General features: G+C 57.5%; 6 protein-coding genes across 6 annotated transcripts; all 6 read left to right on the plus strand.

Annotated features, from left to right (window-relative positions):
- Positions 1-368: 368 nt before the first annotated feature.
- On the plus strand, positions 369-1,670 carry JKF63_04434 (uncharacterized protein; the record flags this gene model as incomplete). Its single annotated transcript, XM_067900419.1, has 1 exon — positions 369-1,670. One exon carries the CDS (start codon positions 369-371, stop codon positions 1,668-1,670), a length of 1,302 nt encoding a protein of 433 aa, XP_067757248.1.
- A 1,190-nt stretch (positions 1,671-2,860) lies between these two features.
- JKF63_04435 (uncharacterized protein) lies at positions 2,861-5,968 on the plus strand (the record flags this gene model as incomplete). The annotated part of the gene is made up of 1 exon (XM_067900420.1): positions 2,861-5,968. The coding sequence occupies one exon, from the start codon at positions 2,861-2,863 to the stop codon at positions 5,966-5,968; it is 3,108 nt and encodes a 1,035-aa protein (XP_067757249.1).
- A 1,060-nt stretch (positions 5,969-7,028) lies between these two features.
- On the plus strand, positions 7,029-8,399 carry JKF63_04436 (uncharacterized protein; the record flags this gene model as incomplete). The annotated part of the gene is made up of 1 exon (XM_067900421.1): positions 7,029-8,399. The coding sequence occupies one exon, from the start codon at positions 7,029-7,031 to the stop codon at positions 8,397-8,399; it is 1,371 nt and encodes a 456-aa protein (XP_067757250.1).
- Positions 8,400-9,096: 697 nt separating this feature from the next.
- Positions 9,097-11,961, plus strand: JKF63_04437 (uncharacterized protein; the record flags this gene model as incomplete). Its single annotated transcript, XM_067900422.1, has 1 exon — positions 9,097-11,961. The coding sequence occupies one exon, from the start codon at positions 9,097-9,099 to the stop codon at positions 11,959-11,961; it is 2,865 nt and encodes a 954-aa protein (XP_067757251.1).
- A 1,090-nt stretch (positions 11,962-13,051) lies between these two features.
- Positions 13,052-14,332, plus strand: JKF63_04438 (uncharacterized protein; the record flags this gene model as incomplete). The annotated part of the gene is made up of 1 exon (XM_067900423.1): positions 13,052-14,332. The coding sequence occupies one exon, from the start codon at positions 13,052-13,054 to the stop codon at positions 14,330-14,332; it is 1,281 nt and encodes a 426-aa protein (XP_067757252.1).
- Positions 14,333-15,141: 809 nt separating this feature from the next.
- On the plus strand, positions 15,142-15,801 carry JKF63_04439 (uncharacterized protein; the record flags this gene model as incomplete). The annotated part of the gene is made up of 1 exon (XM_067900424.1): positions 15,142-15,801. The coding sequence occupies one exon, from the start codon at positions 15,142-15,144 to the stop codon at positions 15,799-15,801; it is 660 nt and encodes a 219-aa protein (XP_067757253.1).
- Between the last annotated feature and the right edge of the window lie 1,368 nt (positions 15,802-17,169).

Raw genomic sequence — 17,169 nt, forward strand, 5'->3', positions numbered from 1 at the left:
GCGCGTCCCACTCTCTCCTTTCTGAACACCCTGCCCATCCGAGCATGTTTTTAATCTACCCCCGCCCTCTTCTCCACACCCCCTTCTTTCTCTGTCCCATCTGCTTCTGCCTCTCCACCCCTACCCCGCAAATCCACAAATACACACACGCACGCTTGAACGACCTCCATCATAACTTGTCACGCAGAGCCGCGTGACGCGTCTTTTTCCTTTCCTTTCGTTTTTTTTTGAGGGGATTCATTTGCCGCATTGGGGGGACTTTGTCGTGCTCCCGCCCCCCCTCCCTTTCCCGCTGTGTATCTCTCTGCTGTCAACGACCTCTCAGCAACCTTACATACCGACGCGCACTCTCTTCACCTGCGAGTGCGATGGCATCGGTGCTGTACATACTAGACTCGAAAGGGAGTCCGCTCATCTACCGTAGTTACCGCGGCGACGTCTCGCAAGATGTACCAAGCGTCTTCCAGAAGCGCGTTATTGATGAGGAGGAGAGTCGCATCACCCCCATCTTTGAGGAACAAGGGTGCACCTACACTTTTGTGCGTGAAAGGGATGTCTACTTGTTGATGGTGAGCACCATCAACACATGCTCTCTGCAACAAGTCGCTTTCCTGCACCAGTGCGTCTCCGTGTTCAAGGCCTACATCAAAACGGTGACTCAGGAGACGGTGCGAGACAACTTTGTGATTATTTACGAACTCCTCGATGAAATATGTGACTTTGGCTTCCCGCAGTTCACGGAGGAGCAGGCGTTGCGGGAGTACATCCTCCAAAGCACGCTTCTCACTAAAATTATGGGCAGTAAGTCGACCTTCACACAGAGCGAGCTCCCGGCAGCGGTGACGGGGGCTGCGACGTCAACGCCGTGGCGCCTACCGCGCAACTACAAGTACTCAAACAACCAAGTGTTTCTCGACGTGATTGAGCAGGTCGACCTGCTCGCCAATCAAGCCGGTGAGACGCTCTCGAGTGAGATTGTGGGGACAGTCAAGATGAATACTCGTTTATCAGGGATGCCCACCTGCACGGTCGGGGTCAACGACAAAATTCTGTTTGACCGAACTGGCCGCAGAGGCAACACGGTCGAAGTAGAAGACATCATCTTTCACCAGTGCGTAAAGTTGAACCACTTTGAAAGCGAGCGCGTCATCTCGTTCGTGCCGCCAGACGGCGAGTTCACACTGCTCTCCTACCGACTTAACGAACGGGTTCAGCAGCCGGTGAAGATGCGCTGTACCTTCACGCACCATGGCACCACCCGCGTCAAGGTACACTGCACGCTTCAAACCCGGTACCGCGCAAGCCTCACAGCGAACGAGATGGAAGTGTACATCCCTATTCCCTCTGATGCCGATCGCCCGCAGTCGAACAGTCAGGTGGGCCACCTGCGGTACGCCCCTCAGGTGAACGCACTGATCTGGAACCTTGGCAAGATCGCTGGCAACCGGCAGTGCTCGTGCAGCGCCGAGTTTCACCTTCCGAGCATACGCAGCAGCGACGTGACGGACCTGTCGAAGGTGCCAGTGAAGGTGCGCTTTGTTATTCCCTACTTTGCCGTCTCGGGCTTTCAGGTGCGATACGTGAAGGTCTCAGAGAAATCGAACTACATGACAACACCGTGGGTGCGGTACGTCACGCAGAGCGGCGTATACGAGATTCGCACAGACTGATCGACAATGGCGAAAGAAAAGGGCCGGTGGTGTGGCGGACTGTGTCGAATGGCCGTGGGGAGGGGGGGAGGGGAGGAGGGGGGGGGGCGACAGAGCGACGCGGTGCGATGCGAGATGTGGCACCCTTCGCCTCATGTGAGGAGGGACTGCAACCAGTAGTCCGAAGAGAAACGCGCACAGATTCACCGCTCGCCCACCCTCACCCCCATCTCCCCCATCCCCCTTCCTGGCATTTGGGGGGGAGAGGTGCAATGTGTAGCCCTGGAGGAAGTGGGAGGAGGAGGAGGAGGAGGGATCTCTGTTGCCTATCCTCTTTACTACCTTTTCTCTTCGCGTGTGTCGTTCTCGGTTTACCTTGGCAGCCGTCATGGCGACTGTTTTGGAGTGCCCGGCTAGTCAATACCTGCCACGGTGTAGCGATGCTCCGATTTCATGCGTACATCTCGATTTTTCTTGCTCCTTCATATCGCCACACTGGCACATTTTATCATTACTCGGCGTTTGCACTTTGTCTGTGTGTCTGTGTCTGTGTGCCCTTTGAAGAGCTCACGTATAGGTTTGGATGTGTTCGTAGACGTTCGCTTTGGTCTGTTTGTGGGTGCGGAGAGGGGGGGGGGCCTCCGGACCACTGCTCTGCCCACGACCTACCGTGGCGTAACCCCTCATGCACAGGACTCGTGTCGGAACCACCGCCCCCCCCTCCCCCAAGCCAGAAGAAATACACTCAGCACACGTGATGGGCTGCTCGTGTCCTGGTATTATTACAAGAGAGAAAAGGGGAGAGGGGGAGAGAGAGGGTCACGGTGTGATGTGGTTATCAGGTGATCGTATTTTGTTTTTTCGAAACTTTTTTAAAGCTCGCACCACCATCGTTCATGTTCTCCCAGCCCCCCCCCCTCTTCAGTCCGCCACCACCGCCCATGTCTCGTTCGCTCTTCCTCTACACCTCGAGATGCATCTCTGTCTGACCCTGCCCCCTCCTCCTTTCCTCGTTGTGTGTCCTTTCGGCCCTCTGTGCCCCACCGCGTATCACCAGCGCATCTCCTCGGTGTGGATTGAGCGTGTAGACATTAGACCTCCGTATTTTCGAAGGAGCAGACCATCACACACACACACTTTATTGTACTCTCCGCCGACGCAGTAAAATGGAGGGTGGGGCTCGCTACTTGAACCACACTCAAAACAAGACGATGGCGACCAATGTGGCTGCTTTGACCTCGGCGATGCCCCCGCCGGCTGCAAGAGAGCGGCGGTCTGGACGGGGAGCACGAGCAGTGGCAACCGCGACGGCTTCTTCACCTGCGCGCCGGGCCGGCTCTGCACACTCAGTTCACTTTGCACTTGAGCCCGTGGCCCGTGATGTCCAGAAGCACATGGAGCAGCAGTTGTGGAGCTGGCTTGAAAAAACGCACAACGTGGTGCGCTCCCTCGAGGCAAGCGCCCGTGGCCCTGTGCAGGTAATGGAGCGTGCCGCCGCAGAGGCCTCGACCGCCGCCCCACCCGCCTACCCAGCAGTAGTGGTCAAAACAGTCGCGGTGACGCTGCCACCGCACCACGAGCAAGCGCATGATGCATTGCAGGACGCGGACATCTCCTGGTCTCGCGTGCAGCTCGCGCCAAACGCGTCGCTCGTTTTGTGGGAGCAGCGCCGTCGCCACCTGCGGCATGTGGCCAGTGTGATGGATGTGTACACACTCGCCAGCATGTTGCGCGACAGGCGAGAAGGCAGTCTCATGAAGAAACACAGCGGTAGTGCCAACGGCAACAGTGCTGTCCACTTTTGTGCAAGCTTTCTCGGATCCAGCTGCGATACAACGGCCTCGGGCAGGATACCAATGCCACTGATTGATACAGATGAACTGAGAGAGCAGGGGTGGACTATGGACGTCGCCATGGATCAAACAAAGCGCCAGCATCACCAAAGCCGCACTTCCAGCAACGCGTCGAGGCTGCCTCACCCCACCGTATTCCTGTACGCGCGCGACTACGTCGACCACGCCGATGTGCTGTGGAACTTGGTTCAGGAGCGATGGGGGCGGGACCGGCTACCGGTGACGATGATGCCGACCTGGGTGAACACGCTGATGATGTTCGGTGGCGATGACCCGCAAGCGAAGGCTGCAGAGGCGTCTGCTCTGACGGTGGACGCCATCGAGAAGCTGCAGCGACACATCGGGCGATGGCTGAAGGGGGCATCCACAGCCGACAAGGCAAAGAAGCGTGCGGCGGACAAAGCTGTGGCGCTTGCGGTGGACGCTTACACTGCCGCCATAGCCGCTGCCGCTACCATTGATGAGGAGGCGTTGACGCCGCATGATGCAGCCGACATTGCATGGGGGCTCTGCACTGCACTGGCGAGAATTCACCGCGCCGGCCTCGTCCACGGCAACCTCAAACCGAACAACGTCTTGATTCGTCAGGTGCTCAATGAGCCTTGCAGCGCCCCGGCGGCGGAAGCGCCACGCGAGGTGCACGTCACCGACCATCTCCTCTCGCTACTCCCTGACAAACTTGTGGAACCGGGTGAGCTGCTCACGCTTCCGTCCTCTGCTGCCCTCGCCCTCGGCGTTGGGCCTGTCGTACCAAGTAACTCCAAGTCCGTCACGGTGAGCGGCTACGTGTGCGTGAAGCTGCACGAACCGGCCGCAATGTCCTACCTCTGCAGTGGCCGACCGTCTGACGGAGCCAGCGTCCCGGCATTGTCGTTGAGTGGCTTCCATCTGAGCAACGCCGTCAGTGGCAAGGACGACGGTATCACACTTGAGGGTGGGGTAGACAGCCTCTCAAGTACAACCTATGAGGCGGTGCTGCTGCTGCACCTCGCCGCCCCCGAGAATGTGTTGCTCGCGGGAGTGGCTGGCACTGGGAGCCGCACGGATGTACAGAGCAGAACGACAAAAACTGCAGCGGATCCCAGCGCGGGCGAGACGCCCCTTAAAGTGTGGTTAGATACACAGCACGTCACACCAGCCAGCGATATCTACGCACTCGGGGTACTTCTCTACATGATGCTGGTTGGTCGTCTCCCACCGCTGCCGCGATTCCGCCGCGCCTCGAAGGATGCATCCGCTGCAGCAGTTGTCGGCACTCGCCCTCATCCAGCGTACGAGAAGGCGGTACATGACGCTGTGTACGCGCTGTATGAGAAGATAGCGAAGCAGATCCCCAAGATTGACTCATCACAGACACTGGAGGAGCTGGAGGCCTTCTTGCGTTCTGCAGCCGCGCGCAAGCACCTTCCGCTTGTCCTGGCACTCGCGCGTGCCGGTGTGCAGCCAGCAACAATGGAAATCCTCGTTGGTATGCTGCACGTCGACCCTGCGGAGCGGCTGACCCTTGCGCAGCTCCAGCACCACGCATTCTTCCGCATGTACGGGCGACGTCGCCGTGCCCTCCGCGCAGAATTTGACGAGGCGGCGCGGCGGGTGCAACACGGCGCACCCGTGACAGGCAAAAAACCACTGGGCCACGACGTTGTCGCGGCTGCACAACGACGCATGATGCCGCAGAATATGGGAGCGACTGCCAAGCCGACCGAGAGGCATCCTCACGCACGGCCCCCATCGTCTGCGCCTCACCGTAGTGCGTTGGTGCGGAGCGCACCTTCACTAACCAAAAGGCCAAGCCACAGCAGTGAACGCAACATCCCTATTCCAGTGAATTCGCCAATGTCACCCAACGACTCGGTCGCCTCGCGGGGTGCCTCCATGGGCTACGTAAACTCAAACGGCGAGAAGACACGGTTAGCGCCGCCGCCGTCCACTCCACCGCCCCCCCCTGCTCAGCCTCTCCGCGCGCCCCACTCTGTGTTTCCCTCCCAGAGTCGTCGCGAATTCTCCCTCTCCTCTTCACACCCTTTTGCAACCGCCGGCGCGACGCGAAGCCACTGTGAGTTCCCGCGCTGCCGCACGGTCACCTGCAACATGGCCTCGCCCCAAGAACGAAACGCCGGCGTGACGATGGAGACAGCGCTGCGGCAGACGTCGACTGGAGCGGTGCCGTTCCCATACGCTTCCCGGCACCTCTCCCCCCTGCACCGTGAGGCACGGGAACCATCGCAGATGTCGTTGGGAAATTTGTCCGCCACGCCCGTCGAACGACCTGGTAGAGCCGAACCCTCCTTTTATATACCACGTCGTCCCATTATACGACGTCATTCGGCGTGGGTGGTGCAGCGGATCTCCTCGCTGTATGCGCTGTGGTTGGTGTTCCTGTTTATCGTTCGACTCCGGCGTCGCTGGGAACGCACATGGCTTCTGAACTGCATGAGGCGCCCTCATGGACGCCGTACGCAATAAAAGCAGTTGTGATGAGAACAAGTGTGGCTGCGCTGACCTCTCCCCTTTCCCCTCTCCCCACCCCTTCCCTCCCCACCCCATCAACTAATATGTTGTCTCTTCTAGTTTTACTGCTTTTCACCTTGTACCTCTTGTCTAATGCCTTCTTTTTTTTTCCTTGAGGGAGGACAACGTCCTCACGGTCATCCCCTCAGAGGTTCACAGGAGTTGTATCATCAGTTCTCTGCAAGTCCTGCTAGTGCTCTCCCCTTCCCTCTCAACAGACACACACACACACACGCTGCTCCCCACCTCTATCCTACCACACTCCTACACGCATCCATTTGCATTTCGCTGGCCTCACGCGCTAACAGGGAAGGTGGGTGAATGTGTGTGTGTGTGTGTGTGGTTGAGTGGGTGGGTGGGTCGGTGTGTGTGAAGTTCAAATCGACTCTCTTCATGCTAAACTTTTCTTTGTGTACTCTCCATCGCTTACCCCTTTCTCTGTGTTCCCATTTGTTTGTCTCGCTCATTCTCTCTCTCTCTCTCTCTTTCTTCATGTGTGTGTGTGTGTGTGTATATTATAGATTTTTATATTTATTTATTTATACGCGTGATATGTTGAAAGTGTCCCAGTTTTCCCAGAAGAAACAGATGAAAAAAAAACGAACAAAACATCTTTGCACAAACATACGCAACAGCACTGGGGCGAAGTGCCGCGCGCGGGTGGGTGGGTGGGAAGAGTGGCGGTGCACGGGCATATTTGAACCCCACCTACACACGTACGCCCCATCTCAGCCGCTGCATTCTCATCCCTCGTGTGTGTGTGTGTGTGTGTGTGTGCATATCTGTGTTTGTAAAAGAAGAAGATGCGGGCATAGGTGACTCTGACTTATCCGTCCCATGCGTTCATCGGTTCTCTCCGACCACCTCTGCTCATCACTGTCCCTCTCTTTATATCGTTTGTCACGCATTCTTTATTTCCTTGGTGTGGTCCTGCAGATTGAGGAGCTGCGCCACTCCACACGCAAGAGACCCTACACGCCCTTTTCTAAAACCGACGCATACACGCGTGCGCATAATGTCCTCACAATCTGCTGGTGCTGCGGCGTCGGTCACAGCCAAGATGCTCGTGCGTTGCACGCGACGCATTCGTGATCCACTGAACTACCTCGTCATGCAGCCCACGGATCCGGACCAGGTCACCACCTCTATCCGTACCTCTGACGTGGCCATGGTCACCTGGTTTGTACCACTGCACAATCTCCAGTGTCGCCTGCACAAGCGATACGAAGCAGAGCAGTTTGGCGAGATGATCTTGCCCAAAGGTATGGCCGTTCCAGAGGCGAAGCCACTGACGCCGACAGAAGACCGGGTGAAGGTGGCAGCTGCGCGGCATGGGCCATCGGTGGTGCCGCAGTTTATGCGCATGACAGCACCGCGACAGGGCGTAGAAGCCAACGCGGACGCCGAGGCTGCCAATGCCTCGACCGCGTCCTCATCTTCGAACCTGTCCTCCTCACCATCCCCATCTACCGGCGGCAATCAGCTCAACAACTACGTGAACGAGGCTGGCGACACGGTGGTGCCACTGGGGCTCGTGACCATGATCGTCGGAAACAACATCCCGGCCAAGCAGTCGTGGCTGGAGCGCCTTGTGGACCCCGCGCCGCACCCGACGCTTTCGATGCGAGTCATGGTTGTCGACCGAATTCACTGGCAACGCACGACCTGGTTGGCCGGAAGTATCTGTAGCAGCCTTTGCTGGGGGCGACTCCCACAACGCATCTTCTCCATCAACCTCGACTATCAGAACCCGGTCTACATCTCTGGTGGGCAAGCGGTGGATGCGACCATGACGGCAGCCAAGGAGGGCGCGCAGCTTTTTGACAAGCACTCCACTCAACCGTTGGTGTTTGACGCGACATTGCAGCGCTATACTTCTCCATTCCAAATAGACGTGCCTGGCTTCAACTTTAGGTTGAAGATGGAGGATACTGGCAAGACCCTCTTCGACACATCGTCTCGGGTGGTCGACGGCTTCCTTGACAACGAAAGTGCCCTGCATCGGCTTGCGCTCTCACGCGAGGTGAACATGCTCGGCCTCGGCGGCTCTGTATACCGGCAGACACTGTGGAGCAGTCCTTCCCTGCCGAACATTGGTCGCGTTGTCGAGTGCGAGTTTGGCTCTCTCTTCGAGCACTACTTTGGGTGCTCGCCGGTGGGCGACCCTGTCGCCACGTGGCTCGTTGACTCGGTGGACAAGACACTCATCTACCAGATGGAGGGCGAAGTAGAGGACGAGAACGACCCCAACAGTGCCACGACGTATGGGGATCGTTCTCTGACAGAGCGTGTGCAGAAAAGGGCGATGAACCGCTACAATGGTTTTCGTGATGACATCCGGCACAAGACATACCGCGAACTCTCCGGCGACGAGATGCCACGTTGATCGAAAGGAGGAGGAGGAGGAGCCGGATTGGCAAAACACGGCAACAAAAGCAGCGGCGAGCGAGCGATTGAAGAAAAAAAATTGAAAAAACCGCCGCCATACGCTGCACATGTGTGGGTCGATGGGGTGGCCAGCTCAACTTCTCGACAGCCCACCGGTGCGTGTCTCTCTCTCTCTCTTACTGTCGGTGTTGGTCGTTGCTGAGCTAACGCGCGGCATCACGTCAAGGAAGCAAGAAAAGCTTTATATACATATTTGTAAGTAAACGTTAACATGTCATCAAACGCCGCGCTCAAGCGCTTCACACACACACACAACCACAAGCACACACCCTCCCTCCTCCCCTCTCTCTCTCCTCTGCCCTACTCCCCTGACCCCCTTTGGACAAAGTCACTTGCATCTGTGCGGAAATAGAGGGTGGGGGGAGTGGGGGGGGGGGGGGTGGAGAGAACCCCTGATGTAGTCTCCGACGAGTGGGGGACAGACCTCTGCGTGTGAGTGTGGGAGGCACTCGTTCTTCGCTTCATCCGATTGGGATTCCAACATCACCACCACCACCACCACACACACACGCATACTCACTTATTGCTATGACCTGTCGTACTTCACCACCATTCCCCTTTTACCTCATGACCAGCCTCTTCCCTCTCCCTCTCCCCCCCCCTCCCTCCCTGTCACACCAAAACAGTCAAGCACGATGTCCGCACCACCAACAGCAGCCGCTCCGCTGACCACGAGCTGGAAGGACAGCAGAGACAGAAGTCGGGGTAAAGGAGGGAACCAAGATCCCAGCGACATCAACACGGCCGAGTATCACCGTACGGAGTACACCGAGGGATTTCTACGTGGCAAAAATAGCAGCGTCAGCCTGCACCTCAACACGATAGACAGCACAGCGCATCGCCATGTAATCGGCAACTACGAGTTGGGTCGCATCCTCGCCACAGGCGACTTTGATTGCCGCACACGCCTCTGCACACACATCGGCACTGGTGTGCAGTATGTGGTGCGCGTGTACGACAAGCGCGTGCTGGCAGAAACGAAGTGGATGTGGGACCGTGTAGCAGAGTCTATCCGCGTGCAGCGCACGCTTCCAAAGAACAAGCATGTGCTGGAGATGATTGAATGCTTTGAGTCGAACACATCGATCTACATTGTGATGCATATGTTCCTGTCCACGAACGTCACGCAGCTCTTTACGGACGCCACGGCACGTGCGAAGTTTCTGTGTCACCTGCAGAGCATCTCGCGCGCGGCCCCTCGCTCTTCTGCCGTTTCGAATTCGACGTGCGCGTCCAAATATGAGTCAGAGAACACAGAAAATGACACACACCATCCTGCGTCGATCCAAGGTCACGCGCTGCAAACCACCGATACGATGGGCATAAGCACACGGCAAGAGAGCTCGCTGACGACACCCCTCGCGACGAACACGCTCAAACGAGTGTCGTCGCGCCGGCTGGAGAAGGGCATGTGCACCTCCACTGCACCTCCAGCGGACTCTCAATCGTTCGGGCAGGGCGCCGATGAGACAGCGGACGCAAACGACAGATCTCTCCGCGGCGCCGAAAAGGGGCCGAGCATCACTAGCGCTGCAGCAAGAACAAAGGGTGGTGCTAGAGCCTCGCTCACGGCGATGGCCGCGGCCAATGCCCTCGGCGGCACGGTGCTGCCGTCGCACGTGCCGCTGACGCTCATCAGAGTCCTCTTTGAACAAGCCGTAAAGGGGGTGTTGCACCTGCATCAGCATAACGTGGCCCACACCGGCATAGCCCCTGACCATCTTCTGGTGGGACCTGATGGCCTTCTGCGCGTCAGCAGCATGGTCTCGTGTTGCTTCTGTGCGCCTGGTGGTCGTCTGCATGACCTCCGCGGCACACGGCACACCGTCCCGCCGGAGGTGCTGAGAGGCGAGTCTTATGACCCCCACCTCGCGGATGCCTGGGCACTCGGGGTGGTCTTGTACTTCATGCTGAACCGTGGTCGATACCCGCATGACGGCGCGAGCACCCTTCGACACATCCTCCACGGTCACACGCGGCCGGCACGGCCTGGACTGCCACCTGTTGCACTGGACCTCGTCGCCCGGCTAATGCAGGCCTCCCCTGAGGAGCGGCTCCCTGTCTACGCCATCCTCGCTCACCCCTTCTTCTCAGTGGATTTGCCTACCATTGCCGAAGAGTTGGCGACGGATGCGGCAGAGGCGGCAGAACTACAGGCGCAGCCCCGGCATCGATGCCCCACTTCCTCTGCGGCTGCTCTTCACACGGACACCGCAGGGAACAAAGGAAACGGCTGCAACGAGCGTCAGTGGCGAGGCTGTAATACAGTGGTCGACGCAAGCCGGGGGGGCCTGACATCACTCCAAAAGGATTCGCTCACCTCTTTTGGGAGTGGCGACAGCACCACCTGCATAGATGAGATGAGCAGCATGAGGCTGGACCCTCACAAGGATATCGCATCAGGGGAAAAGAGCTGCTCAAGGTGGAACAACACATGCGGGACCCGCTCGCCGCCCGCGGGCTCCTCCACGCTTCGATTCACATCGGAACTGCGGCTTCCGCCGGTGTCCGCGGGGCGTGGGGAGCCGGACAGGACTTCTCTCGTCACGGCAAGCTTGCGTGGAGGTGTGGCGGTGCCCGCAACGACGCCTCTCCGTCCTGTGTGGCGCGGCGGGCTAGCGCCGACAAGAAAGACGCTGGAAGACCATGCAGCACGGGTTATCCAGTACCATTACAGACAACGGCAGTGCCGCCGGCGATTTCGAGCTGAGACGCGAGCACTGGTGGCGCGCAGCCAAAAGAAATGTGGGGCAAACGCGGAGGAGGGGATCGGCAGGCAACCCAAGTCCCCGTGGAACCACCACCTCCCTGTCGCCCCTGCGCGTCGAGGAGACTCGATAAGCAACAGCAGCAGCAGCAGTGGTAGTAAGACGTTTGGTCCTGTGGAGAGTAAGTCTCTGCCCAACCGACCGAGGCCCGGCGCAGCGCCTGCGGCATCGGCGAGCAAATGTGTGCGTTCAACAGACGCGAGCGGCGTTGTGGCTCACACGCTTGCCGACTCACACAAGAGTGTCGACGACGACGACGATAACATCGAAGGCAGTTTTATCAGTGGTCTCGACGTTGCGCCCCGGGAAAGCATAGCCGGGAGCTCCAGTACTGTCGCTTCCTCTGCCAGCGTTGCCGAAACCAACGGCACCGCGGTGCGAGAGCCGCCTATAATACCCCCTGTACTTCCTGCACTCACCCACTGCAGCCTACGCAGCAGGGCGCAGGCACGCAACAGCGCCTCATGCAACTTTTTTGCGGCGTCTCAGCGACGCCGAGGGTCTTCCAACACCGGTGCTCTGTCCACATCCATGTCACCGCGTAACTTGGATAGCTGCGTCGGTCGTACCGCTGATGGCATGCGCGCAGTGGAAGGGATGGTGAAGGACGGTGAGCCATGTCCGCTGTGTTGCCGCAAGCCCTACAGGGTGCGCTCCATCGGCCTTAGCCCATACCCCGACACTCCCTACCTCTACGTCAAAGGTGACTTCACGAAGATGTTGTCGGCATAAAGAGGGGGAGTTCGGGTAGTGAACTGCGTGGGCTTTTTGAACGCCTGTGCGTTTGAGGAGCAGAAGAGTGGGAAAACATATCGCCCAGCTTTTCCTCATTACTCCTCCCTCCTCATCCCCTTCCCAGCTTCTTCTTTTTTTTTTTCCTTCGCGTGGGCAGACCCGATGTATTCATTTTCTCGATTATATCTTCATTTTTTCTGACCCCGCCCCTCCTCCTTGCGCTTGTGGACGCAGCTGTGGAGGTTTTGTGTTGCCCCTCCGCTGCACCACATCCATCTCTTGCGCAACAGCACATCTGCTCCCACCAAATATGTCCCTTGCCCCCCGATAGCTTTGTACTCCGTCATCCCATCACACTGAAAGGTGACCCCTATATATACAAACACACACACACACACACACACACACCTTGCCACCGTGAGTGTTAGTGTTGGCAATTGAAAATGCCCCTCAGATCACTACAAAACGGAAACACATGTATCCGCCCCCCACCCCACCCCCACCCCTCTCTGAAGGTATGCATCTTTACGCACACACAAGATACTAGCGGGATGGGCGGCTGTGTGTGTGTGTGTGTGTGTGTGTGTGTGTGTACCGACTTCGCCCCCTCCCAAGCCAACCGAACTCTGCAAAAAAAAAAAAACATAAAGTAACGCTGAGATTACTCATCGCATTCCTCCTCCCCCTCTCCATTTTTTTTCTTCGGGGGGGGGGGGACAGGTATAACCCACTCGCTGAGCGCCATCCTACACCCCCTTGTCCCCTACCGTACCTCCTACATCACCGTTACCCTGAAAGCTGTACTTGCCCGCGTCCTTCTCCTCCTCCTCCTCTTCCTCCTGCGTAGTTTGCACACCGCGCTGGAAGCCTAACCGGCTTCAACGAACGAACCGTTGTGTAGTCACATACATACACCTATACATATATAGAGAGAGAGAAGCCCTACACTACAGATGCATAGATACAGCCATTACAGGCACAACAAAGAACTCGAAGTCAAGCACAGGCGTGCATCACATGCGCATGTGTCTTGAGGATCTTTGGCGTCTGTAGACCGCACAAGCAGGTAAACACGGACGCGCAAAACATGGCCTTTTCCTATCATGTCATCCTTGCTTTTTTTCTTCTGTTCTCCTTTGTGGATGTCGTGCTTCTCAGCGTCCGCACCCTCGTGTCGCATCGCTACAACAGTCTCTACCTCTGCTATGCGCTCATGGTGGTGCAAGAGTCTATGCTTCTCTTTGAGCTTCTCGCGGTGTGGAGCCAGCTGCTCTCCACGTACCTCCTCACGACCGGCATGTGGGGCCAAGTGGCATCACTGCTCAACTCCTTTGCACCCCTGTGGCTACTTCGCGCTGCCTTCACAGCCTCTGCAGTGGTGTACAAGAACACTCTTCTCCCGCGTCAAGCATCCGCAGCAGTGTCTGGGGGTACATGGGATTACCCCTTCCACTTCCCGCGCGCCTGGGGTGCCCGCGGCTACGGTGCGGTCGTCTCTCTTGACATCGCCTGCTGCTGTTTCTACTACCTGTCCAGTGTGTATGTGCTGGGCTACTTGTCGGATGAGACCCTCTACGTGCCATACCATCGCAGGCGATGGCGTCATCTCCGGCAGAAGCGCGCAATCGCAGTTGCGGCTGCAGCGGGCAACGACAGTCAACAAGCAACCCAACGGAAGCGGCAGCGATGGGAACAACAACAAGGAGGAGGGGCGCCTAGCACCGCTGGCGACGGCGGTGCTTGGGGCGTGGCCGGTGACCCGGCGGTGATGTCACTCACCCGAACCCCCTCTTTTCTGCAGTGGAAGGCGATGCTGCATCGGCGGCAGGAGAATACCGACGACCGAGGAACCACAACGACCCGCAACGGCTTTGCACTTCCGCCGCCATACGTGGAAGAGCATTCGGGAAGAGAGACGTCGCTCAGTGATGCGGAGGAGGCTCGAACGAATCCAAACGCGTCGACGCGGTGCCACTCTGCTGCAGATGGAACGTCGTGCGAAGAATTTGACAACAACAGTGCTAACGCCACCAAACGAGTCCTCAACACCACCTCTGCTGACACGAAACCCCGGCGGTTAGCAGAGCAACATCACCATACAGCATCGCCAACGAGGGGCAGGAGCGCTGGCACGACAAGACAACCGCAGACAGCCAGCACTTTCACAAGCCTGCCACCGCTGCAGCTGCACCGCCGCTTCACTAGCGAGGGTGAAGAAGTAGATAAGCAGCTGCATCACTTTGCCAAGGCGCTGATCGCACACGGCTACTCACCCATAGTGTCGACAACAGACCAGCCCGCCCCGGCGCTGTTGGCGGGGAGCGCAGCTCCAGACGTCGCGGACACGCCTTCAGACCACGAGGGATGATGCCTCCTAAAAGAGGGAGGATGCCGGCAGCCCCCCCCCCTTTCTCCTGAAGAGCGACAGCGACCTGGGCACCGACATCCGCGCCGGAGTGCCAACGTCGGCCTCGATAGAGCACTCCGTGGTCAGTTGAAGTGCCACCCTGGGCAGAAGCGCATCCAGCTAGTCGGACTAATCTGTACTACATCGAGCGACGCCGCTGCTGCCACCACCGCCGCCAATGCTATATAAGATCGACCCAACGACCGAGAACGTAGTGGGGGGGGGGGGCAAGCAACCGTAGTCTCACCGCTTGTAGTGCAACAAGTTGCCCCTTTCTTGCAATGGATCTTCTTTTGTGAGGGCGTTGAACCGTCATGACTGCGTCTCCCTTCGCATCTGAACGCTGTCCAAGTCGATCAAGAATACACGGCAAACACAGAGAGATCCACAATGAAAGCGCTACTCATCGCGCCGTACACTCCTTCCAAACTAATTCCTGCATCTCTCATGTGCTATCGCCGCTGGTGGCGATATCGCTCGCGTGGCTAGGTCAACAATGATGCAGTCGACCCCACCCTCCTCTTCCTCCTCCTCCTCCTCCTGCTTTTTCCCTACACCGTCTCGATTGCTACGTCTATCTCCTTTTATGTTGTAATTTGGACTTCCGAGTAAAAATGTCCGTAACGCAAGAACTCGCGCACATACCAATCCCCACATACATACGTACGCGCGCCCGCCCGCGCGCGCGCGCACCAACAGACACACACACACAGAGAGAGAGAGAGCTTGCGAATCTGTCACTCGCAGCGGTGCCCCCCCCCCCCTCGAAGATGGACTCGCGCTATCACGAACTATTTGGTCTCCCGTCGTTCGATGACACCATCTTCGTTGTCTTTGGGTACGGCTCCATCATGTGGAAGCAAAACTTCGAGTTTGATGCGGAATACGAGACATACACCAAAGGCTACAAGCGCGTTTTCTACCAGGGCTCGCGTGATCACCGTGGGGTGCCCGGAAAGCCGGGCCGTGTCGTCACGCTCCTGCCCTCGGAGGACAAGGAGGAACGGGTGTACGGCAAGGCGTACCAGTTGCCGACGGACCCCGAAAAACTGCATAAAATCTTCACCGCACTCGAAATCCGTGAAAAGGGTTACGACCGCCTTACAGTGACCCTCTACGATGCCCACCCGTCGTCCCCGTCCGGCAGCGACGACCACACACTGAGTTTGCCGGAAAAGGGCGTGGACACACATGGGAGGGCTGTGGTGTGCCTGTGCTACAACGCCACGGAGGACAATGCCGACTACCTCGGCCCGGCCTCGATGGAGAGCATGGCACGTCAAATCCTGAACAGCAGGGGGTCGAGTGGAACGAATCGCGAATACTTGTACAAACTCGCTCATGCGCTGCGGGAGATGGGGGCGACTGACCCGCATGTCTTCGAGCTCGCGGCGCTGGCGAAGCGTCTCGAGGTTGAATGCCCGCTGTAACCCAGAGAAAAGAGCTGAGGGAGGAGCCTATTTGAAGCAATCTCCTCCAGAGAACCACAAACTCTGTGCACATCAAACCCGACCATGAGTTATGCATTAGAAGAGCGTGTGTGTGTGTGTGTGTGGTGCTCATGTGCTCACGCAGGAAGCCGGCAAAGGGTGTTGAGGCATGCTTATCAAGTGCGTTTGCCTCGTGTTTCCGGATTTGGGTCGGGGGGTGGAGGGGAGGGAAGGGAAGGGAAGAAGGGCCGGATGAGGAAGTACATTACTTTTTTTCTAGAGCTCCTGCGCGCACATCACTCTCTTCGTTGCTTTTTTTTTTCTTTGGGGGGATGATCCCTCTGTTCTCCGGCAGCCGCCGGTATCAGCGCGGGCTGATGAGGGACCTGTACGCTGGCATCTCACTACCCAGACAAACATGCATCCCCAGGACCATGTAGTAATCGATGTTGGGGTCGCACCCACTCCTGCATTCCTGCATCCCTCAATCCATCTCTTCTCATCGCCGCGACCGCACCACCTCATATCCACCAATGAATGGATTGGGCGAAAGGCTACGAATACAATGAAGCCGATCAGGGAGAGAGAGAGAGAGGGGGGGGAGAGTGCGTATGCACACGGGCACACACGCGCGAGGGAAGGAGTCAACGATGCATTCCTGACGGACTGTCAGGCGCCACAAAAAAAAAAATAATAATCCTAATAAAGATAGAGTGCTGGCACGTGAAAAGAAAAAAAGTGAAGATGCAACAAATACTCAAATATATGTAAATATATATATAATCATTTATCTTTAGGAGGGGCACACAGCCAAGGCGGCAACTTCTCTGACCGTCTCGCCTACCACCCACCCCTCTTCTGAGCCCACGCACGCGTGGGCTGGGGTGCTACGAGGTGATCTCCTTTTCTCCTTGCCACGCCACACCTGTCTGGTCTGAGCACTATATATGTATAGAGATACATACAAGACATCACGACATGGATGCGTACGTGCATCAGCGTATATACCCATCGATGGGTGCGCCTGTAAGGGAGAGAGAAGGGGGGGAGGAGGAGGAGGAGGAACGATTATCTCTGTGGACAGTAAAATATATATGTGTATAAGGAGATAACACACACACACACACCAGAATTCCTGGATGGGTATCTCTAGTCGTTTGTCGGTGTTGCAAACGGATAACCCTGAAAAGACGTGAAGAGAAACGAATCTCTCATCCGTGAAGGTCTCCGCCTGTGTATGCCTGTGAGGTTCACCTCTCCCTCGCCCCCGGCGTCGCCACGAGGGGTTTGGCCACTCTTGTCCGTTTAACAGCACAGCGACCTGTATTCCCTACCCCCTCCCCACCTGTTGTGCACGCGCCGCCCCGC

This window comes from Porcisia hertigi, chromosome 22 (genome assembly GCF_017918235.1).
Source record: "Porcisia hertigi strain C119 chromosome 22, whole genome shotgun sequence".
Classification (NCBI taxonomy): domain Eukaryota; phylum Euglenozoa; class Kinetoplastea; order Trypanosomatida; family Trypanosomatidae; genus Porcisia; species Porcisia hertigi.